This window comes from Anas platyrhynchos, chromosome 1 (assembly GCF_047663525.1).
Source record: "Anas platyrhynchos isolate ZD024472 breed Pekin duck chromosome 1, IASCAAS_PekinDuck_T2T, whole genome shotgun sequence".
NCBI classification, from domain to species: Eukaryota; Metazoa; Chordata; class Aves; order Anseriformes; family Anatidae; genus Anas; species Anas platyrhynchos.
In genome coordinates this window covers 73,933,091-73,958,943 of record NC_092587.1, presented here as the reverse complement: position 1 = coordinate 73,958,943, position 25,853 = coordinate 73,933,091, and the positions used below count along the sequence as shown (strand labels likewise).

General features: G+C 38.3%; 1 protein-coding gene across 10 annotated transcripts in view; it reads left to right on the top strand.

Moving 5' to 3' along the window:
- Positions 1–25,853, top strand: part of MPPED1 (metallophosphoesterase domain containing 1) — a 67,699-nt gene that overhangs the window by 22,070 nt on the left and 19,776 nt on the right. For 9 of the 10 annotated variants that reach the window (XM_072041654.1, XM_072041647.1, XM_072041675.1 and 6 more), the window contains one exon: positions 14,142–14,363. In XM_072041654.1, the coding sequence (XP_071897755.1) occupies positions 14,142–14,363 (222 nt within the window). Of the gene's footprint in view, positions 1–14,137; positions 14,364–25,853 lie in introns of all 10 variants that reach the window. The other variant, XM_027450073.3, reaches the window with a different exon arrangement.

Below are 25,853 nucleotides of genomic sequence, written 5' to 3'. Positions count from 1 at the left end.
TAGCTGTTTCCATTATTTGCTGTGATTTTCTAATTATAACTCCCACAGCTCTCCTTCTCCTTCTTCTTGAGAAAGTAACTAAGAGACTGGCCAGGACTTTTACTTTCAGCCTCATTCTTATCAGTTGCCACCAAATTTACTTGTATTCTCCTTTATCCCATACTGCATGGCTAGCTTTCCCACATAGTTATTTTGTTCTGTTTCACATATATGTCTTCTGCTATCACAGAATCACAGAATTTCTAGGTTGGAAGAAACCTCAAGATCATCAAGTCCAACCTCTAACCTAACACTAACAGTCCTCCACTAAACCATATCCCTAAGCTCTACATCTAAACGTCTTTTAAAGACCTCCAAGGATGGTGACTCCACCACTTCCCTGGGCAGCCCATTCCAATGCCTAACAACACTTTCGGTAAAGAAGTTCTTCCTAACATCCAACCTAAAACTCCCCTGGTGCAACTTTAGCCCATTCCCCCTCGTCCTGTCACCAGGCACGTGGGAGAACAGACCAACCCCCACCTCACTACAGCCTCCTTTAAGGTACCTGTAGAGAGCATTAAGGTCGCCTCTGAGCCTCCTTTTCTCCAGGCTGAACAAGCCCAGCTCCCTCAGCCGCTCCTCATAGGACTTGTTCTCCAGACCCCTCACCAGCTTGGTCGCCCTTCTCTGGACCCGCTCAAGCACCTCGATGTCCTTCTTGTAGCGAGGGGCCCAAAACTGAACACAGTACTCGATATGTGGCCTCACCAGAGCTGAGTACAGGGGGACGATCACTTCCCTAGCCCTGCTGGTCACACTGGTTCTGATACAAGCCAGGATGCTGTTGGCCTTCTTGGCCACCTGAGCACACTGCTGGCTCATATTCAGCCAACTATCCACCAATACTCCCAGGTCCTTCTCTGCCAGGCAGCTTTCCAACCACTCATCTCCCAGCCTGTAGCTCTGCTTGGGGTTATTGTGCCCCAGGTGCAGGACCCGGCACTTGGCCTTGTTGAACTTCATGCAGTTGACCTCAGCCCATCGGAGCAGCCTATCCAGATCCTCCTGCAGAGCCTTCCTACCCTCGAGCAGATCGACACATGCACCTAACTTGGTGTCATCTGTGAACTTACTGAGGGTGCACTCAATGCCCTCGTCCAGATCATCGATGAAGATATTAAAGAGGACCGGCCCCAGTACCAAGCCCTGGGGAACACCACCAGTGACAGGCCTCCAACTGGATTTGACTCCATTTACCACAACTCTTTGGGCCCGGCTATCCAGCCAGTTTCTAACCCAAATGAAGCGTATACCAGTCCAAGCCAAGAGCAGCCAGTTTCTTGAGGAGAATGCTGTAGGAAACTGTGTCAAAAGCCTTGCTGAAGTCAAGGTAGACCACATCCACAGCCTTTTCCTCATCCACCAAGCGCGTCACTTTGTCATAGAAGGAGATCAGGTTCATCAAGCAGGACCTGCCTTTCATAAACCCATGCTGACAGGGCCTGATCGCCTGCTTGCCCTGCAAGTGCTGTGTGATCACTCTCAAGATAATCAAATCTCAATACCATGAGCTTCCCTGGTACTGAGGTCAAACTGACAGGCCTGTAGTTCCCCGGGTCTGCCCTCCGGCCCTTCTTGTGGGTGGGCGTCACGTTTGCTAGCCGCCAGTCAACTGGGACCTCCCCCGATAGCCAGGACTGCTGATAAATGATGGATAGGGGCTTGGCCAGCTCCTCTGCCAGTTCTCTCAGTACCCTCGGGTGGATCCTATAGCTTTATTTATGCCTTGGAATAAAGAGTAGAATATTTTTATGCCTTCCCTCAGCTTCCTTTTAGGCACTAGATGCATTTCTTACTTCTTCGATTAGACCATATCTTTATGTGTAGCATTTATTCCTCCCTTTCGGCTTTCTGTTCTAGCATATACCCTTGGGTCTCTGCCACTCTGGTCTATCAGCATACTTCATCTATCAGGAGGCCTTTCAGCAAGTTCAGATTTTATCTTTCTGCTCTACATAAAATGTCTTTTGCTGTCTGATGCAAAGTATATTTTACATTAACATCATTAACTTCCGTGAATCTTACAGTTACATCAAGCACATGCTCAAGTGTTATGCTAATAGAGGCACGTTGGCTTGCTGAGTCATACCCTAAAATATGTTATCTCTTTTTTAAGGTAACTATGTGGGTACTCAGGAAGGCCAGATGATATTTCTCTGTAGCCCAGCATTGTCTTTGTCTGTCTTGTTTGCCCCTTAGTCACCTACTTTTATACCTTTTATTCTCTCACTTCTTCAGCCCTCCACTGCATTTCATTTCAGTTCATTCTTCTCAGTAATCAGTTGTTTTCTTCCCCTTTTCTTTTTCTGAAGTCTTCTTTCCACCTTTCCAGGGAGGGATTTGAGGTTTTACCAGGGCTAGGTTGATGCTCAACTGTAAGGAGGAGGTAAAGGGTTGGTGGTAACTGGATGTGGGTATTTTCTTAGCTTTAGATAGATGGTCCAAAGACGTCCTGAGCTACGACGTTACTGTGTTTTTAATAAACATTTACAGATTTTTCTTCTCTGAGCTTTTTAACTACCTTTTGAATCTGTGCAAATTTTTAATGCAGACATAATCTTGCGGCAGAGAGTTCAACAATGTAATACAAATTGTGTGAAGAACTCTGTATATTTTTAATTTATCATCCACTAGTTTCCTTTGGTATTTCCTAATATTGGAAGATGCAAGTGAACAATTCCATTCTTCATTCTGCTCCAGAATTTATAGGCTCTTCCCATATCTACCCTTCAGATATTTTTCAGGCTGAAGGCTGTTTAGAAGTCCTTAAATGCCTTTGATAATCTGTGTCTCTCTTTGTACATCTTCTTGTTCTTTATCCTTTTAAAAGGTGGAGAGACTATGGCTGCACATGTACTGATTATGCCCTGTCGTAATGAAATTTCCTGTTTTGTTCTCTTTTCCTTTCTAATGTCATGGATTACTGTTTTCATTTTTGACAGTGACGGAACAATGAGATGGCTTTTTCATAAAACTGCCTGTTGTAACTCTGTAAACTTTTTATTTTTGAATGGCAGTATCTATTTCATAATCAATCACTGTGTATCTACAATTGGGCTACTTATTCCAGTACTTACTGTTCAGCTTGAATTTATGTTCAGCTTCATCTGTTCTCTTACTGTCTAATCATGAAGTACCATGACATACTTCTTCAATTCAGGTTTCCATTTTGCTACCCTTATTCAGGGTACCTTAGTAAAAGAAGGGGAAAGGGTATGAATATTCAGTTTACAGAGTTTGCCAATGGTGATGACATGGTAGTTTCCTTCCCCTCTTTTTCCTGAATTGACCTTTCTGCTGTTTTTATATTTCTCCTTTTCCTTTCACTATATAGCTTATTTTCTGAATGTGCTTTTCTTCCAGATTTGTAAATCCATTTATTGGGAATCAGAAAAAATGAAGTACAGAGCATGTGTTATGGTAGGACTGGATGGGAAGCCATGAGGGGAGCGAAAGTTTCTAGTGATGTTAAAAGGATGGGTTGTTTGAAGTTTTGAACATACCCTAGTTTTCCAGTATGTCCAGGAGATTTTAATAGCATCACTTTAAATAGCTGAAAATAATTCAAATGAACTGTTTTTAAATACACACTAGTACATAATCAAGGCTAGATAAGGTAGGATATATCATGCTTGCTATACACTGTAGCTAACTTTGTGCTCATATTTGTCATTATTTTTGTTTTTGTTACTTACTGTTAACCTGCATATAAATCAAATGTACTGTAGGACAAGTACAAAGCCAAATGTCCTGCTTTAGTGAACTCATCAAACAATGACTCCAAAACCGTCTGTTTTGTTTGTCCCATACTGTTGGCACTGGAAACTGCGTGCTTGGCTCAGTTGCTCCTCTAATTGCTCAAGACTGTAATATCATTTCCAAATTTTATATGCTCTAGGACCCACTGTCACTTTGAGATTGTGGGTAACTTTCCTGGAAATTTAACTAAATAGCTGGTGTGTGATATACGCTCCAACACATACTTTTATATTCTCTCTGAGAATTATCTTCTGTGTATGGATTGAAAAGATTACTTAAACTAACACATTTTATAATATTTGTTGTTGCAGTGTGTTTGCTTGACATTTTTCAATGTCAAATATACTCTTATTTGAAATTCAAGTTCAGGCTAAACTTGAAAAAAAGAAAAAGAAGGTAGCTTTGGATTGTAGTGGAAAACACTAATTAGCTCTTCAGACTATTTTCCTGAAAATATTAATCTTACTTGAGTATCATACATACACACGCACAAATTTGATTAAATTATTTGACTTGCACTTCAGGAATTGACCTGGGCAGATTCAGCTCAAAAGATAACATTTTTCTCTCAGACTGAACAAATGTTTTTTAGATTGAAAATGCCTGCCCAGCTTTAGTAACTAGCACTAGTAGAATCACCTGCTTCTATTATTACATTGGAGAACAGAATCAGCTAATTTTAGTCAATAAGCATTATCCCTATTTTTAAGTTCTTGATGAAGAGTAAAAAATAATCAAAAAAGTCCAAAACACTAGACTTAGTTTTACTTTTGCCGTTGTGATAAATCTTGTGAAATAGTGGTAGTTATATATTTTCCTCTCTCAACAGGTATTTTATATTTTTAGGTTCAATAATACTCACATATAAAACAGATTAAAATTATGTTGAAGAAGAAAGAATATCAGCTTCAGAGCAGCAAAAAATATTAGAATTTATTAATTGTAGTCATGCCATTTTGACCATCGGTAATTATACTATTTTTATGTTAATGCAGAAACCCCTTGAAAGGAGTATTTAAGCACTAATTATCTATTTACAAAAGAATGGCTCTGGAAATGCAGTGAAAAACATTGAGCTGTGTAGGGATTTAGAACAGATGTCATTTTTAAAAGACTGGGCATACTAAAAAAAGTGTTGGTTTTTATTGCATTTCTTAAATGTGTTATGGCTCAGATCCGTTTGTACATCTAAGGCTCAGACAGTATGGTGCAGAAAAGCAGAAATGTGCACTGCAACACACTCTTCCATTATTTCTCCAGTTCTGGGGATTTCATGTATTCTGAAGACTTTTGAGCATTAAACTAGCAGCCAGGAGTCTCAAGAAATATTTAAGCTGCATGCCTGTACTGGGAAGATGAGCCAGAGCAACTGCTTTCCAGATATGCTTCCCATGCTAGTGATGAGAAGCTGTAGGAGCTCTGGGAGTGGTAGTTGCTAAAGGACTTTTTCCTTCATTCCATTGTTCCAAGTACATTTATGCCTTTTTTTTTTTTTCTTCACTTTGTACTTGCATTGACGTTGCTGCTTTCCACTGATAAAGCAGATTGTAGCCAGCCTGCAAGATTCTGAGCCTCTGGGATGGCTCATGTAAAAATGGCTTGTGGTTTTCATAAATATTGAGATTTCTGAACTCCCCAGTTTAAGCAAGTGAGTAAATTTATCCAGCCTTATTCTGGACTAGCAGACAAGCTTTAGGACAGTGAGACCCAGAAGTGCACAGAACAGCCAGGGAAGTGAAAGGTCTGGAATATAATTCTGCAAACTCTGATTGGCTCTGGCTGAGGTATTTGCAGGAGCCTGAGGAAGACAGGCAACCAAATTCTATTTAGTCCTCTTCAGATTTGACAGCCTCTTCATCGTTCCCCCTTGTAAAATTGTGAGAACGATGCTTGATCCACCTACCACATGAATGTGTTGGAGGATTAGTGATTCTCAGCACAGCTCTTTGAACACCTATTAACAAGCACTGTCTGCAAACATTAAACATCATTATTAGTGCTGTGCACCTCATACAGTGATAGAACACACAGTTCTTTGTAGTCTTCCCTTGCAGAAGGTGACAACTGGGAGATACTAAATTACCTCTGTGGGATCGGAAGATCTGAACAGGAATCTGAATTAGGGTGTAGAGAGATCCATGTAGGAAGTCTAAAGTATTTTTGTTATTTTTTAACATAGTTCTCTATTTCCTTTGCTTTCATTGTTCCCAGATACATGTTGTAAACCAAAACTAGAATACTCTAAAGGGCAAAAAACCCATTGTAGAAATTTATTTTGTCAGAAAGGTTTATTATTTAATACTATAACTTTTCAGAAAATAGCAGAAGAAAATATGTATGAAGGGGGCGTATCAAAGGAAGGCTGAGGCAAACCTTACAGCTGTGCAATTTTTTTGACATCTGTTACTGACCACTAGTGGATGGAAGATACAGAGCTACATAATCTTGTGATGAGACTCACTGCAGCTACTCTCATGGTGTTGTTTGCAGTATTCATGGGGTTGGTTCTGTGTAATTACTAGGTTACTAAATAAACTAGGCTAGAAGAAAGCCATATTCCCTTTAGAAGTAATTTTGGCCAATTATTATGCATGTGTGTTTGTATAAAACAGAGTATATCAAATAATTTAAGTTGGACTATTAGCTGTTTGTTTGTTTGTTCGTTTACCTTTATCTACTTAGTTAAAGAAATACTGGTTTGCAAACGTGAGCAATATTATGAGTTTGTTGTTTGAGTGTTTGATACAATTACTGGCTTTTACAATGCAAGAGTGTCTTGATCTTGCAGGTTATAGATGATTTAGGAAGGAGTGTTCATTTACAATATTATTCCAGATTACACACCATACAATAAGTATGTTAATGTGAATTTCCCAGACGTCAGCCCCAGTGTTTAAACACAGAACTGTCAAAGAGATGCTAAAAAAAGCAATCTGAGACAGTTATGCAGTCTTTTTACTGTATCACTCACTGCTGTATTCTAAAAGGTTGAAATGAGAGGGAGAAAGCATTAAGTGGGCACTTACATGTTTGTCACTGCTTTTAATGAATACTAAAAATTCTGCTCAGTGCAATACTGGGAGAGAAGCAAAGCACATCTGCTTGTACAAGTTCGCATTTATCTCTGTGAGCTGTAAGTTGATAGCAATTGTAAGCTGCAAAGGAGGTCACTGGTTGGTAAAGATGCCTAACCTCTTAGTACAAGAGGAGTCTGGAGTATAAACATCATGCATTTGCTTTTGAATTATTTGCAGTCTTTATCTAATTTAGGAAGGAGAAGGCTTGCTGATAGAATGGGATGAACCTTTAAGCACATAGAAATCTACTTTGAATGAACTCTCATGCAGAGAAATAGCAAACAAAGACATCGCTCAGTGCTTTGCATTATGCAGTTTGTAGTTCAAGTGACAGTCCCCCAGCATTTCAAATTATTTTGTAAAAATTATGTTCACTATAAAAGGACCTGTGGTAGTTTAGAAGTTAAGAATTGCTGTAATAATTTTCTAATTGGTGTATAAAACCACAAAAAGTTAGATGTTCAGTTGATTTTCTTAATTGGTAATCTACAGTAATGAGAGGAATAAACAAAGATGTTACTAGCTAAACAAATACACATATATATTCTCATACACATTATATTACCAGAGCTATTATCAGATTCTTATATTAACCAAACAAAGGCTAAGAATATGTCTGAGGAGTGCTTGCTACAACTGACAAAAGCCCTATATATATAGTTAAAAAGTTGTTAAGGTGATAACATCTTTTGGCTATATATGTAAGTTAAGTATGATACCCCAGGCTTTTCAATAGTAAAATAATCTCAAAAAATAAAAAATTACATTGATTTAGGAGGTTTGGGGCAGATTTTTGTGTGTATGATGAACTGTTCTGGAAGCAGAATCACTGCTGCTAAACTTCTTAGATTTTGTCTTGCAGACCTTCTGTGGGATCTTAGGTATATCCTAAGAGTTGTCATCCCTTTGAAGCCTCATGTTCAGAATGGACATTAATCTTACTAGGCTCTTACTTTTGGGAAACTCAAGGGAACATAATCATCTCTGAGGCCTCTACTACTTTGCCTATTGTAGTAAATGACTTTTGAATCTGTTGGGCAGGATATTGAGAGATGAGGGTACAGAAGTGTAAGACACCATGCTTCTATACTGTTACAAGTTTTGTATTGGTAAAAGGGTAAGAAAAATATACCCTTTTCTAAAACTGCTGAATTAAGTGCAAGAGAATGTGTCTCCAGCATTTTTCTGCATACAAATGAAGATTGCAGAAACAAAAGGAGAGGGAAAAATGAGACAAAAGATATGAAGAACTATGTAGCAGAGAAGGAAAAGGAAGGAAAAAAATCCTCTTAACCCATGTTAAGATAATGGCTGGAAGAATAAATTGTTGTTTGGAGCCCCATTCCAAACTGGCAGAAGGCAAATGCTGGATGTGTCCTGAAAGAGAAAGCCCCGAAGCCCAGGACTGAATTGGAGCCAGTGTGTTTCTGACAGAATTTTAATGTGCAAACATTTCTGTTGATTCCAATTCCAAATAGGATTAAGTGGCTAGAGGTTGATTATGGAGGAAAATATTTTTTATTTCTTTCAAGTTAGGGTTTCCAGGAGAGGAAAAAAACGAATTTTTCCTTAGAAGTGAAATTTTTATTCACTCTAAAATATTTTTAAATGACATTTTGTTTCATTTTGTTTCCTTTGTAATTCCAGAATCATTACATGAATTTCCTAATATATCCCATTCCATTGAAGTGGTATTTTAATTATTTTAATACGGAAGGCTATTCAAATAAAATTTTTCAACCAGGTCTAGTTGTAGTTCATCACCAGGTTACAGAGTTATTTTAGCAGAAGCGTCTCAGATGTGAAGAACAGGGAGATTCCCGGTCTTCAGCAAAAATTATTGTCATTATTTGGCTAGTCAAAATAAGAAATCAGGATAAAAGTGTAGCTTTCTCCCAAATTCCCCAAATTCAAAACTTAACTTTTGTTGTTGTTTGTTTAAAAATACATCTTTGACTCTCATAGCATATGTTCTTTAATGTATTTCTTGACACTTCTGAAGGGCAGATCTATTTCTTGCATGTTTGCTGCCTTAATTTTATAGGGGAATTAATTTTGTTCTGGATATGTGCACAGAATTCTTGTGACAAATAAATTCTCTTTAATATCTTTGTATACGTAGAGCTTCTATATTAAAACTGAGTTTGCTACCTGCCCACCAGGAAAACCATATGCTAGCATCAAATGTTAATTGGTTATCAGCTGGGTATTAGTCCTACTCATCTGCTAAATGGATACTACAAGAAACTTACACTGAAGTTAATGGAACATACTCTCTAGTCCTGTTAAATAGCTTTTCTACCATAGATTTGTTCTGTTAGAATCACTACACAAAATGAGTATTTAATTTGTTTCAGCATTACAGGCTCTTTAAAATTCTTTTTCATTTTCCAGTGTGAACTTGGAGACACAAAAGATAGACGGGACTTGTGGAGGTCATCAAGCCCATCCTCCTGTTCAAAGCAGCTGTAGTTACAGTAGACTGCTCAGAGCCTTGTCCAGTTTAATTCTGAACATCTCCAAGGATGGAAATTTCACAGCTGCTCTGGGCACATCTTCTACACTTTGACCATCCTAATGGTATTTTTTTTCCTTAAATTGAGTTAAGGAAGTGGATTTAAGGAAGACAACTCAGTAGTTTTGTTGAATGAGGTTACTCCATCCTAGGTGCAGGTCTTTGCATTCACTTTTGATAAAGTTTGATGTTTCTGTCAGCCCATTTTTCCAGCTTTTGGATATTCATTACTATAGCAGACCTGCCTTTCTCTTTGTTGGCAGATCCATGCCCCTAATTTTGTGTTGTCTGCAAATGTGCTGAAAATGCACTCCATCTGATCATCCAGGCTGTTAGTAAAGATGGAGAACAGCATTGGTCTCAGAATTATTGGCTGAGGATAACTATAGCGACTGACTGCCAGCTGGACTTGGTACCATTGATTCTGGCCCTTTGAACCCAGTGATCCAGGCAGTATTCAGCCATCCATATCTCACCAATTTAGCCATAAGGATGCTATGAGAGAGTGTCAAGGGCTTTGCTGAAGTCCCAGTGAACAAAATCCAATGCTCTCCCTTATTAATGGAGTCAATCATGTCCTCTGAGAAAGCAATTGTGTTAGTCAGGCATGATTTGCCTGTGTTAAATCGATGATGGATATTCCCGCTAACCTTAATGTGCTTAGAAAATGACTTTGTGGGTGATTTGTTCAATAATTTTCCCAGACCTGATGTGAGGCCTGCTGGCTGGTAATTCCCCAGATTCCTCTTCTTGCCCTTCTTGAGCATGGGTGGTTCATCTGCCTTTTTCTAGACATTGGAAACTTATGTGATACCCCTGATTTTTCGAAGATGATAGACAGCCTGTGTCCATCTATTGCAACACTTCAGCTGCAAGCTTTCCCACTATGGCTCCATAGCCTCAGAGATGTCACAGCTCTCCACCGTGTGTGGAATTCTCCTTCCTCCTGGTAGTACTCTATGTTATGTGTCTGCATATAGGTACCTGAGAAGAACCACAGTCAGACTGGTTTCACAAGGGCAATGTGAGACCCTTCACCATCCTGTGCCGCTTCCTCACTGCCCCGAGCTGCCCCCAGCTGCCCCAGCATCCCAGCTGCTTCCTCACTGCCCCCATGCCTTTGCTTCATGGTATGACAACCCTTTCCCGAGCACACCTACTTTGAAACCCTTCCTACCGCATTCCTACTGAACCTTTTGGCAAGGACACTACTGACTAAGTTTGCCGAGGGAATACCACCCCTGCACAATAGCCTTTGTTCTTCAGAAAGGGCGCTGTGTGTTTTTTTTTTTTAAAAGGTGATTTCAGCACCTGCTGCACAACCAGATACAGACTATGGGATGCACCCCCTCCCACCTGAGCTGTTGAACCCCTAACTGGGAGGATTGAGGTACCACTGGGGCTCCATCCGCTTCACCCCAGGGCTGTTAGTCACTCTTGATGCAGTCAGGTTCATTATAATGGTGTCATTACAATGAACTACATGGCTGAGTGTTAGGGAAACTTTATATTTAACATATGGCTATTTTGGAAAGAAAAAGGAAAACAGCTTAGCAAATGAAAATGGTACTCAGTGCTCAGGCTTGTTTTTATGGAGCTTGCAAATGGAAGACGAAAGAACCCCTCTGCACTGTAGCTCTTGGTAGGAATCATTCTTGCCAATGCAGGAAAACCTTCACAAGTGGAAATTCAATATTCTCAGCTCAGTTTGTTGAAAAAAGGACAGGAAATGTTCCTGATGTCATTTCTACCTATCTTGCCATTAGCACCTACGAGCAGGTGTGGGAATAAACTGGTCAACGTAGAAGTGTTTGAATGATCTCTGATCAAGAGCTACTTGCACAGAAGATAGTAGATGGAAAAGTGGTTGTTCTCAAGTTATGGGCACGTGTAGAAACTCAGGCTGTAGAATAGCTGTTGGGCTGTGTTCTCTTGGAGAGGTCTTGGTCCTAGCCAAGAACCAAATCAGGGCTAGAAATTGTGCCATAGTCTGTGCCTAGAGTTGGAAAACTATATATTTGTTTTGGAAGGACATGCTAGAATAAGAAAATACAAAATAATTTAAATATAACGAGAAAAAGTAAAAAGCTGTAGGTAAGAAGTAGGAAAGAAAGTTGCTGCTCTGAGGTAGTTTTCAGATAACTATCGATCAGATATTGCTAATGCTTGCTTGGTGGATCTTTAAACTGTAAAAAGCAGTTGTAACATTAGCAGTTTCTCAGGATTGTGTTTACACACCATGTTGGATTGTGTTCCTGCTAAAGTAAGGTGGTACTGGTACCTTTTAGATCAGTGGTATGAGGATTGTGCCTTTAGTGCAGCAAGATGTATAGCATTCGGTGCTGACTTCTGCATGTGGACTGGCCATAAGAATAGGTAAGTACTCATCATGCTGGAAGCAGGGAAGGTAGGAAGCATGTCAATAATATCATGGTCTGATAGCTGAGAATCTTTGTCTGCATGCACTTAATTGAGGTCTTATACATATAGTTGTACATGACATGACAGCAGCACCCAGCCAAAAACAGGGTTTCAAAGATTTCCTTCTAAGGTTAACTTTGCACTCTGAGTGTTCCTGGTGTAAAAAATGAAACATATTCGTAAGTCTTCAAAGGACAAAGTTGAAGCAAAATACTGTTAAATTTATGTACAAAAAATAGCAGCAAAAATACCTCTCTGTGTTAGACAAAAAAATAAGATTTAACGGGTAAAGAGAGGTAAATAGGTTTAGCAAGCTGCCACCTGGTATGGAATGAAAGGAAAAGAAAGGAAAAAAACCTGAGTTGCAAACTCATCAAAAACAGAGTTGTTAATGGAAAAGCTGACAGACCTGTAACTGCAGCAGTGCTTCTGGCCGCCACTGTAATAAATGTAACTGTACATTTAGAGTAATTTGCTAATTTGCCTAAGTAACACCCACAGACAGCAACATGACATAAATACATTAGTGGAAGCAACAACTATAACCAGCTCATGCAGGTTGCTGGCTGCTAGATGGATGGATCAGATGAGCTGAAAAAGATTTACACAATGGAATAGAAATGGAATTGTTAACAATATTGTGGAATATTTTTTTTTCTTTTTTTTTTTTTTTCTTTTTTTCCCAAGAATGCTCTAAGGCCTGTAGATGCCATACATATTGCAGCATGTAAATAACATTTTTAACTTATGTGTGCACCACCTAGAAAACTTGTGGAAATGGAGTACACATCTGCAAAACATGAAGCATTTCAGAAGTAAAAAATTGCCATATTTATATTACAAGTAGTCTTCCAGTTAAATAATGAACTCTCAATGTGTAATAATAAATATCTGAACAGAGTTTCTGGCAGTACTTTTTCTAAAGGCACATATGTATTGGGTCCACAGGAAAGACTGTAAGATCAAATTTCGTAATGCAGGTGTTAGAAGTGCCTGGAAGTTACATTTAGGAGTTACTCATATTTTCATTTGTCAGACACTGTGTTCAGCTACATGATATCTCCTCTGGATTAGTGCTGTTTGCTCTCACTTCTTTCTGGAGCTCTGAATCACACTGTTGAATTTTATCCTTCAGTCCTACTAATGCCAACTTCTGCCTCTGTATATGGTCTGGTAACTTACATTCTCTAAACATCCTAATTCTGGGTTAGGCTTGGGATCATCACTAAAGGTGTATATAATGTTACAAATAATACATTTTTAAAATTAGAAATTATAAGATTGTTACTGTGTCAGGTTGGTCTCTTTTTCAATAAAATACGTACTACTTCTCCCATTCTCCTGTTCTGACTGTCTTCATCTGATGCAAATAAATACTACAGAAACAAGGTAGTGAGTGCAGCTTTACAGTTTCCGCCTTTGCTTCCTCTCAGATGTATGTATAAGGTTTCTGCTGATCTTTTTGGGACAGGTGATTGCTGCTTCCACGTGCAGAGTCCATTTGATAACCAAACTTGGAGTTGGGAGGAAAGTTTCTGTTGCAGTACTGCTCTAGGAGAGCCTTTGTGTGTGGGCATATATATTCTTGCCTTCAGCAGGAGGTTGTTAGGTTTTTCACTAAATACGGGTTGTAAAATATTCTCAAACATGAGTCATTTTAAATTATAGTCCATGGGTCTAAGGAAGTCAGTGAGAAAATGGAACAGAGAAAAACCGGACAGAGGCAAACTTTGAAACTCCTCCTGGGGATGTGGAATTCTGACAGCAAAGCCCAAGCCCTGTCTTGCGTGATGGCTTGGTCCTCATATCAGGGCAAAGAGGGCAGCAAACCCCACTGGTTGACCCAAGCTTTGAGTTGATGAGACCTCCTCAGTGCAAGCTGATAATGACCGCAGGTCTGGGAGAAGAGAACTGGGATTATTTTTTCAAGTGTTGTGGACAGTTTCCTTTGAACTGTAATTTCTGACACTGAGTTGTCATCACTGTCACAGTAAGTGATACTTGCAACACAAACGGCAATTAAATAGGAGTAAATGCTAGAGCAGAAGTCTGCAGACCGTTATTTAAGGTTGCATTGAAAGTAGTTTCAGCACATTAATGCTAAGCAAGCTAAATCGTACCGTGCCCTGAAAAAGACAGTAATGTCATTTACCTGAAATCACCAGGAATTATAGTAACAGTGAGTAGGAATATGCTCAATTGTTTCAAATATGGGAACATATTATAAGAATTGATGATAGTTTGTGAGTCTGCCTGTTTGTTTTTTTTTTTTTTATTGGATTTTCCATAAGACAAGTAATTTGTTTGTTTTTCACTGTTTTAGGTAGCCTGCCCTATGAATACAAGATTGTGATAGCAGGAAATCACGAATTGACCTTTGACCAGGAATTCATGGCTGACTTAATCAAGCAGGACTTTTACTATTTCCCCTCTGTTTCTAAGCTGAAGCCAGAAAGCTATGAAAATGTACAGTCTCTTCTAACAAACTGCATCTATCTTCAAGACTCTGAAGTGACCGTGAGGGGATTCAGAATATATGGCTCCCCTTGGTAAGCAGGTTTTTAAGCATACGTAAGAAAATACCATTGACTGCTGTCACATCAGCCATTTTGTATGCATTCAGACATATTTGGATGACTGTGTTAGGAAGAAAAATAATACTTGGTTTGATAAAATTTTATATAGTCTTATAATGAATCACTCGTGGTGAAATTAGATACTTGCATAGAATAGGTATTACTAACCAAAAAACGATGGGGAAAAGATAGTGTGCTCCTTAGATTCTCACCCTGGAGAAGTTCTGTAATAGAGTCCATGTATTTTATTTTTTTTTCTGTCATAAAATACATTTTCAATACTTTGTGAGTTTATATAATTACAGGTTAATTTTATTGCAAGGATACATTCTTATGACAGTTTCTGTCCTACAGATGATATTTAAGGTTCATCGGTGTATACAGTAGTCATTTAAAGCAGCAAGCTTGTTTCAGTATTTTATTTTATGAAATATTTTATTTTATTTTATTTTATTTTATTTTATTTTATTTTATTTTATTTTATTTTATTTTATTTTATTTTATTTTATTTTATTTTATTTTATTTTAAGAAATAAAATACTGAAGGCATTTTTTCAGTTCAGGCATTTTTTCCCCTTAACATCAGATTCTTACTTTCTTTTTTTACAGTAATAGCTTTTCTCAAGGTGTAGTTGAGCTTCTAAATTAAAGTCAACAAATCAGTGGCAACCTAGTATTTCATGGATTGTGCTGTACTGCGTAGAGAGAACACTTAAAGCTCTTTGACAGTATCAGAGATAGATGGGTTTTGGCTTCACAACCCTCACCTTTGACCTCATATGTACTTCTTCTGTGTCGCTTATGTTTCATTACTATGCCATTTCTGCTAACACAATTATAAATTAGGTCTTTCATGAGCATTTGGTATACATTTAAAATAAGTTTAAATGTATTTTAAAAGGCAGGCTTTTAAGGGAATCTGTTACTCATCCTTGTAAAATTACATCAGGCTGGAATATAGCAAAGAAGTTGTCAAACCTGATGCATATACCCCAATGTGAATTTTCAGTGTGAATAAACCATGAAATCTCTTGGATTTTTTTTTTTTAATGAAAATTGGCATTTTCCCATTTGGTTACTTGAGATGGATGTTAATTTTCTCCATGCTTATTATTCAACATTTTTCTACATCAAATAGTTTCCCTCTAAACTGCACCCTTCTCTCTCCCTCTTAGACCTCCAGATCCTTCTGTTGTTTTTTTTTTTTTAAACTACCCACCTGCTGTGTTGTAGTTTATCTTCCTCTTGTGTCTATTGTGTATTCAATCAATGTACAATTTACTTAATTTTCCAAATTATTAGGGAAGATATTAGATGGTATCAGTCCCAATATTAACTTCTGAGAAATGCCACTTGGCATTTCTTCCCATTTTGATGTTCAAATGTAAATACTGTAATTACACTCTGTTTACAATATGTCTGGCAACTTCGTATCTTCATTGCAATATTCATAACCAGGCACCATATTTCCAGTGTCAGTAATAATTTTCCAGGCAGTAATGTACCTAAAGTTTCATTAAAGTCCAGATAAATTAAATCAAAGCAAAACAGTATCGACAAAATAGCACTAAGTGGAGGCTAAAAGAAACCATTTGAACTTTCTGTGTTTGATTAGGGCTGTAAAAATCTGTTGAGAAAACATTTTTCCTCCCATTAAACCATAAATATTCCTGTAAAATCAGATTTGCTGCATTCCCTTTGTGCACTTATCTTGTGATTTTGCACAAGTTGTCTAGGATATCTGGCATGACAATTCATGAAAAAAAGATTGCTTTTCATCTTTCATACATTCTTTTAGATTTACTGTCATTTTTTCTATTCTATAGTGCTTCAGGTTATATCTTAGGTTCCACAGTATGTATTTTGCAGTGCCACTAACTTACATGTACCTCCCACCACTTATGGTCCCAGAAGGTAAGTGATGTAGAGGCCTTTGAAGATCTTCACCTACTGCATGTGGGAGAAAGTCTTGGTGATGGAACCTAGGCCAATGAAGCTTTTCTTTTTTATTTTATTTTTTTACCAGAGAGACCTGGTACCCACAGTACCCACACCTGGTACCCACATAAAAATCGGTGATGCTGCCGTAATGCTGAGAAGGGGAAGTGTAGTGGGAATCCACTGATTCCCTTCCTCTCTGCTTATTATTCCAGGGTTCTGTGACAAAAGTCTGTGGACAAAAGTCGTGATGATGCTTAACTTTGACTCTGCATATCCCCACATTGCCTGCTTTACATCTGATTGAACACCTCTTTTCCCTTCTCCTTGCTTGGCAAGGTGGTTTGTAGTTTTGCAATTTTAATCCTTCCTGCACCAGCTCTGTTGGATTAGGCCTGGCATCATGATCATATTGTTCCAGCCAAACCCTTTTTTTGTTTGTTTGTTTGGTTGGTTTAGTTTGTTAGTATGCAATGCTGAATGAAGTTTCCCTGCTAAACAATGTCATGTCCAGTAAAAACAGCAGCAACAGCAACACAACAGTTTTTGGATGAAGAACAACAGTAATAGCAATAATAAGTTGCTCTTCATTATTCTATCAGAAGGCCACATGCAGAATTGGAAAAGTTACATCAGCCAAACCAACGGTCAGAAAACTTAGAAAAAGCTATTGTATGGGGGTTAAACTGCCTGATTGATCAATTGAAGGCTGTAGTACAAGTCTGTGTCTAATGAGCACTACTGTTCTCTAGCATTACTTTTTGTTTCTATACTTCATTTGCCTGGAAAAGAAAGGTGTTTCCATAATCTCTGTGGGAAATTAATCTCAGTTTCTTTATACATCATAACAGTAATGATAAAAACTAAGAAGTATGGAACTTTTGTGTACTTCTTGTGGAAATTTTTTTTCTTTCTTTCTTTCTTTTTTTTTTTTTTTTTGCATTTGCATCATGAATCCAGTCCTTTAGAAAATGTTCATGAGTCTAGTCAAGCCTTCAAAGTTTAGAGTTCTTAAACTGCGCAGAGCACAACAAGAAAGCTAAGTTTCATGTAGTTGCTTGCTCAGTAACCTAAATACTTTATTTTCCAGCCTTCAAAATATGCGTATAGTTTTTTGTTGTTTGTTTTTTAATGGATTTGTTTGATTGGAGACCTGCCAGTTAGAGTTTCTGTTTGTTGTACATGCATGATTCTAATTAGAAGGTGAGCTATCTAGAAATTAAAGATGGGGACCCCAGATCCTGCCTTTCTATTTCTGATTACACCCCTGATACCCTGTCTTACTTCACCCTTTGTAAAAATAAACGCTAGCTACAGATACCCCTCCTTTATAAAACAAGCTGATCAATATTTGCAAAGTACTTTGAAAACCCAGGAGTAAGGTCTGAGTGAATACTAACCAGCATTAATTTAGTGTTTTTACCTGTAGCCATCTGTGCTTTTATGTGTGACCTATTCAGAATTAGATTATAGTTCTGCTTAAGATGTTTTAGTTGCAAAGTAACCATGAAAGCTCGATTGGTTTGCATAAGGTGCCAGTCTCTAAGGCCTTTTAACTATATGCCATTTGTGTATGGATAAATATTTTCAATAGCACTTGGGTATATTGACCTCTATTCTTACCTAAAATTCAGTGGTTATTTTTAATTGCAAGAAGAAATGGGACACTGTCTTGTCTCAAAAACCAAAGCTATAACTCTCCTGGGCTTCAAGGGCAAGATTTCAAGTGCCAGATTGAGCCTCTACTCACTAAAAAAATTGACTGCCTTAAACATGAATTATACTAGTATTATAATCAAGCAGGAAGCAGCCATTTTGATATTCAAGCTGCAAAGCACAGAAGCTGCTGTTTAAAATTAGCATTTGCAACACACTGGTAACTTGGAAGATCAGTATAAATGCTAGGAGAGAGGAGGATAAAAATATTTGGTACTTCATGAGAAACTTGGGAATTTTCTTTTTAAAAGATTTTAAATGTCTCCAGAGCAATCTTGAATTTTAAGGGTTTTCTGTGGCTACATTTGGCCAATGAGGCTGGTGCTCTTGACAGTGCACGACACAGTATTGACTCTCAGGTTTGGATAAGCAGAGGATCAGTAAGAATGTAATGTGTTGCCTTCTAGCTTAGCACAGACACAGAACTGCACGGGTTTCTTTTCCTATATAAATTCTGGACACAATGATTATTTTTTGTTTGTGTGTTTGTTTGTTTAAAGCTGGTCACAGAAAGATGCAGTCTGGTTTCATTCCAGCAAAACCTCGGACATGGCCAGAACACAATTCACAGGCCTGGAAGCAATCTTGCATCAAGAATTGCCATAGCTGCAATGAATATAAAACAAAGACTTTACTTCCTCAATAGTATTTATTGTAAATTGGAAAGTTTCTGATTGGAAAGTACTCTTAAACACCCTAATTCATTCTGGACTACTATGAGAAAAGCCAATAGGTAAAATAAATACTTCATAAAAAAATGCTTCTATAAAATGTTCTTGTGACTGTTGGGCCTTCCAAAGCATGAAGCCATTTGTCAGGGGGGAGTTTATTTGTTTTTCAGTAACATGTAAAATCATAATGTATAGATTGCAGCATGCAGGAACAACACAGAGGTAGCAGAGTTAGCGGAGGTAGCAAGCAGCCTGAGGTGCTTTGAAGACTTGGCAGGACAGTCATGGCAGATGAGATCTAGTGAGAGTGATAGGCTTCCCTGAAGTGATGGGTTGGACTGAAGACCTCCAAAGGTCCCTTTTGAGCAATGTTTCTGTAATTGTAAATGCCGCTATGAAGCTAGAACTAGGTATAATCGTTGATACCTGAAATGAACAGGTATCAAAAAAGTCCTTGCAATAGGGAACTTTGATGTTGATATCAAACTGCTGACAAGCAGTGGACAGTCCAGACAGGTGGTTTGAAAGTCAGAAAGCCAAAATAAAAGTGGAAATCTGAAACTGAATTGTAGCAGAACATCTTTTTTTTTTTTCTGTCAACAGACTGAATATTATATCCATGGGGACATCATTCATGGAACTATATTAATTAATGATTTTTGAACATTTCATATAGATCTCTAGCCTTCAATTATAGTTCATTACCCCCACAATGTAGGAGTTCTAGTGTTAGCTATAGCTAGAATTAAATACAATCCACTTGTGCCTTTGCACTGCTAAAGATTTTAATTGCACAATCACACACTGTTTACACACAAAAAAAAAAACAAAACACACCCTGGTGCATTCACTGCACATGATCTGCTGTGTTTTCTGAATGAGGCAACAATGTGTTAGTCCTTTTATGCTCATTGTTTAGAAACACCATGTAAAAATAAATAAATGTAAAGGTGCATGTGTGCTTTTGTATCAACTTGAGCGCACCTTGCTGAGGTTCATACGTATACGTGTGATCCTGAGTGTTGCTACATCTGCTATGCTGCACAGGGTTTCAATAACAGGCTGAGACATGGATGAGAGCTTAATAAACTCTGCTGTACTACATATTTTTTACATCAAGTTTTATACAACTCAGTGAGTAAATAACATAGCTCTGTTCTTCTCCTCTTGCTTGCAATAACTAATGAAAAGACTTTAAGATGAATTAATTGACCACAGATCAATAATCAGAAGTTGTTTGTATCTGGCAAAGGTTATCCTGCTGCCCCTCTAATGTCTAATACTACACCTCTGCCTTAAATTTATTGATAAGGTGTGCATTTGCAGAAGATCAGTTATTTTGTGTTTATGCTCTGACCTTGTGGAAAAGGGCAGGAATTCCCGTGGCATTTTCTATTACAAGGGGAACTACTGTACATTAATGGTAAGGGTACACGTTTTACATGACATAGCAAGAGAAATGTAAGTGACAGAAAGGAAGGCAACTTCTTCCTACCCATTGAATCTCCATAATGCTTCTAAGCAGCTGTACAGAGCTGTAGGAGAAACTTCTGTCACCGTGTCCTAAAACAGGCATACAATGTGGCAGGGGAACCTTTTATTTCTGTGTTTTGTTTTTGTTTTTGTTTTTTTTTTTCATTTTCAGCAACGTGAAAGAGGAAGGGACAATCAAACCCCTCTTGCCAAACGTGACCATTTCCTTATTCTAAATGACATATTGTCCTGGATAACTTAAAGAAGCCCTTTAGGATGAGATTGCCTCTAGACTCATTATTCAGAGAGTAGATGTTTGTTTTGCTTTGATTATCTGGAGGGATCTGTTCCTCTGGAACAGAACCTCATTTTTCTCTTTACACAATTACATTTTTTTAAGCGTCTATGCATTCACATTTCCTCTTTCATTATTTTGTTATAGCCCATCTGGAACTTCAGAAACTTTTATTTCCCAGTCAGGGAGAATGGGAGAGCAAAGATTAATATCAGCCTAGAAAGTCATTTGTGACCATTTTTGCTGATGTGACAGATGCTCAGGCTGGACTTGTTTTGTTTTGCTTTGTTTTGTTTTCTGTTGTTGTTGCTTTTCTCCAATGGGATGTTGATTAAATAGAGTCATCGTTTGTTTACACACAGACCAACATCTCTCATACAACATTTTTATTCAGATAATGGGAATCAAGTGAAGAAGGTTAGGGGTGTGTGTGGGGGGGGAATTTACTGAGCATAGCATCCTGGGCCAGGGACATTCAGTAAGTTCTGACTGAGCCAGTGCAAGACACACTGATCTGCAGGTTGTGTTAATGAGTATCAGACGCCAGCTTCAGCCCAAAGCAACCTCAGCAAGGGCCCTATTCTGCATGTCATCACCCCACTTTGGTGTTAGGTCCTTCTGTAGACGTAGTGCAGGTTACAACTGTTCACAACATGCAGCCCAGTGTCTTTATTCAAGCTGTGTAGTCCAGTGTCATCAGTGGTGCCACAGGTGTCTAACTCATCTGATTTTTTTTCCTTGCCTGATTCATTTTCTTTTAATCACAATGTAGGTGACTTTATTATAAAAATACTCTCAAACTCTATTGGCGTGTGTACATGCGTCCTTTGGGCAGGCTGAATGGTGACTTCCATGTGTAATTGTAGTTGTTTCAAAGAGCATGCAAAGGACAAGATGAGGCAGACTCATTTTTGTTTCACACTGAGTCTAGCCTACCCAATCCGTAGGTCTTTATTTCAGTCCCTTTCTCCTCCATCTTTTCAAGAGCAGCTGTAATAGTCTCTTTCATTCCTCACTGAACTCAGTTTCCATCAGTACAATAATGTAACAAAGATTTATATATTCATTTCATGATAGGGACATGCTTACATTTTGCCATTGATGAATCATCTCATGTTTACTTTGCCAGACCTCATACAAATCTTTACAGTCATTGAGGTGAGCATCAATTAAAATGAAACTGTATTAAAATAAAATATTGATTTCATTTAACATAATGTACCTCCCAAGTTGGGAGCATGGCTTACCCATATTAGAGCAAGCAGCAGCAGTGCAAAATACTATGGTGCACATTTCATTCTCTTTAAAATTCACAGAAAATGATTACTGTTCTTCTGCATCAGAATGACTGCTTTGATTCTTAAGTTCCCTTTCAAATCTGCAAAAAACTATTCAACACTTTGCACCTGAAGAAAACATGTAGAGAGGCTCAAAAATGTGTGTTATTGGACAAAACCAAACTAGAAATGTATCTAAGTAAAATATCTGACCCTCATTTGTTCTCTCCTTTCTGCATCCTCACTTGGTCAAAAGATAAAAATACAAATAACTGAAGTGCAATTGCTTTTGTACTGTTATATAAAACAGTAAAATACCACTCTAAAAATCTTGCATTCATTGCAGATTAAGTAATTTTTTGAGCAGGTGGCTTGTTTTCATGTTTAGCTCTGCCAGTGATGGAATTTACAGAATGCTGGATGTGGAAATACTACTGAGTGCTGGGTTTTGGTTGCTCAGAAATATGTGTTAATATTGGTGGATATTCCCTGATTTTCCAAGTCAGGAGCTGTTTGGAGCTCTGTCTTTATTAGTGACATTGAGTTAGACAATATACATGAGTAATTTAGGTACACAGATATGGTTCTAGAATAAAGTGAATATAATGAGTGGGAGGAATAGGTGCCACTCATTATTTAGAAATGAGGCATCTCAAGTTTCAGAAATTCTGGGGAAGAGGTTGGCTTCTAAGCCTACTTGATGTGGCTGTATTATTACAGTTAGAATGCTGAAGACTTTTTATTGATTCAGGCATTCAGTAAAAGGTAGGTAAGGTGTGACTGATGTGTAAGAAATAACAACATGTTCAGAAGAGAGAAAGCAAAATTCATCATCCTGTTAAAAAATATTAATTACAGACTGCAGTGCATAGATGCAGGTTTAATTGTGTTTTAATGGAATGCTCGAGTGATATTTTTATTTCCTTTTCTGTACTTATCAGAAACTGTTTTCCATTTTGGAAAGTGCTGCTTCTAAAAACACTTAAAACTGCAATACACTGTAATTTAGTTTGCAGCATATGGGAGATTGTAAGAAAGGTTTTTCCTGCAAAATGATTTTGATATATTAAATTCAGCTGTTCAGGGGAGGTGGTGGGGAGAATTGTAAGATATTGAACTCTTGAAGAGTAAAAGGTTTTCCAGGGGCAGAAAGTGAGACTTCAGAGTGCATTCTGGCTGGTTTAACATCAGAAACAGATCGCTGGATATTTTTTCTCCCCCCCACTTTTTTTTTTTTTACTAATGGCATTTTGCTAAAATTGGTGAATTTCATGTGGTAAACATGTCCTGACAAGCGTTCTCTTTACAGGACTTGGAAACACAGGAAATCTGAGTCTCATTCAGTAAACCCAAGGTATATCACAGAATCACACAGACTCACAGAATTTCTAGGTTGGAAGAGACCTCAAGATCATCGAGTCCAACCTCTGACCTAACACTAACAGTCCTCCACTAAACCATATCCCTAAGCTCTACACCTAAACATCTTTTAAAGACCTCCAGGGGTCCCACCTGGGAAGTGGGGTCCACCACTTCCCTGGGCAGCCTGTTCCAATGCCTAACAACCCTTTCGGTAAAGAAGTTCTTCCTAAAGAAGAACTATACAGCTGTCATTCCTCATATAAGCAATCATACTGAATTCAGGAGAGGTTTTTTTAATGAATACTGCCATACAGATTAAGCAACTGAAAAGAATTAGCCAGAATCATAAAAAAATGCTGAAAAAAATATTTATGAGGCAAAATCAAAATTTCTCAGACTGCAAGTGAATTTTCTGTAGCATGTTAAAGGAACATGGTTGTTGTTAACTAATAAGCAAGTAACCTGACCTGCTGGCTGTTCCTCGTGGAGATGGCAGAGATGCAGCGGGAGGGAGGGAGGGAGCTGGTGGCCGCTCTTTGGCCACAAGGGCTCCCGGCACGATTTTTTTTTTATTCTTTAAACTTGGGCCCCTCGCTACAAGAAGGACATCGAGGTGCTCGAGCGAGTCCAGAGAAGGGCGACCAAGCTGGTGAGGCGTCTGGAGAACAAGTCCTATGAGGAGCGGCTGAGGGAGCTGGGCTTGTTCAGCCTGGAGAAGAGGAGGCTCAGAGGTGACCTTATCGCTCTTTATAAGTACATTAAAGGAGGCTGTAGCGAGGTGGGGGTTGGTCTGTTCTCCCACGTGCCTGGTGACAGGGCGAGGGGGAATGGGATAAAGTTGCACCAGGGGAGCTTTAGGTTGGATGTTAGGAAGAACTTCTTTACTGAGAGGGTTGTTAGACATTGGAACAGGCTGCCCAGGGAAGTGGTGGAGTCACCATCCCTGGGGGTCTTTAAAAGACGTTTAGGTGTAGAGCTTAGGGATATGGTTTAGTGGAGGACTGTTAGTGTTAGGTCAGAGGTTGGACTCGATGATCTTGAGGTTTCTTCCAACCTAGAAATTCTGTGATTCTGTGATAATTAAACTCTGCACTAGGTTATGTGAGTGAATGAAAGTGTAAATCTGACTACATGTATCGTAGCTCATAAATATAATCAAAGGCAGGCCAACGTGATAAATTCTAGCTGTTGTGTACTCCTGAGAACTTTTACTTCTCCGTTTCCCATGAGATTTTTTTTTCAAGTGACAGCAATTTAGAATATTCATTATTTTTTTCCCTGTTAACAAATGTTCCAGAAAATGTTTTCTCTCAAAAAAGACTTCTCCCAAACATTGCCCAGGGCTGAGGAGTTTGGAACAATTTAATCTCTGAATAGTCAAAGAAAGAAAAAAACAGTAAGTCAAACACTGTTGTGTACTGCTTACACATACATGTTGGATATGAATCAGTTCTCTAAGATGTTTCACAGTGACCTCTCACAGAGTGAGCTTAGTCAGTTACTGAATGCAAAGATCCTTTGCATCCACTTTGCAGTTGTGTTCCTCCACTGCATCTGTACCGGAGTGCAGGAGGACATGATGCTATGTGTGCATGTGTATTTCTGTGTATGTCTGCTAAATATGGATCAGCAGTTATGTTTATTTCCCATCACATTTCGGCATAAGTGCTTTTTCTTGTAATGTCTGAATAAATGGTGTGGCTTTATATTTCTGCATATGACTGGAGATTTGCATTTGCTTGTTTTGTTGCAAATGTTTCTAGCTTTATTTAAATTTGAGAGCAGTCAAAAAATATATTGCTTCAGTTTAATTAGGTTGGTAGAAAAAAGGTTCTTTCTTGGATGATAATTATTAGTTGTATATTATTAGAAGTAGTATTGAAGTAGTTCACATTCAGTTACTTAGCAGAAATAATTGAATTTTCTGATCCAGTAAACTAGCTCACTTTGTATTCAGCTGGTTTTTAATTTAAGACCTATAGAAGAAGAAACCTGTAATCTCACTATAGGGAATTGGCTACACTTCCCTGCAGTTCATAAACCACGAGAGTGAAATAGCAATCCCCCACAGCAGTTTTTTGTTTATTTTTCACATTTCCTTAAAAGTTTAATTTTATGAGACAGAGCAGATTTTAAAGTTTAAAGTGTTTTTTTTGGTGCCTTTTTTTTTTTTTTTCCCACTTCAACAAAAGGACTGCAAACTATATCTGTGGTCTGGACTGTAGTCTCAGACAGCAGCGGTTTCAGGATGTTTCAAAGATGTAAACACAGTTGGGTACTTTGATGAGCCCTTTGGCGATGTTCCAGGAGAAACACAAATAGCTATCTAGTTTGGAGCGGATCTACATGGAGCTGATTCTCAGCTGGAGTAAACTGGCAGAGCTCCACCAGCTTTAAACCGTTTATGCTGGTGAGAATCAGCCTCTCTACTTCACAGATGCTTGTATGTATGTGTTTTCCATAGTTTTTTTCAAAATAAGTGCATTGCTACGTTGAGAAGTAGATCATGACTTTACATCCTGCTCTAAGGAAGTGAAGAACTGTAAACAGAGCCACCATCACAAGGTCTAATTGTAACATGGTTATCTCCATTTTTTTCTTTTTTTTTCTGGCCAGAATTTAAGGGGAAAAAAGCAGTAATCTATCACTTGAGGAGCTGTTCACAACACTCAGAACTTGTTCACAAATCAGAACACTTCCTTTGGATTTGTCGTTCATAATTGTATTTTAT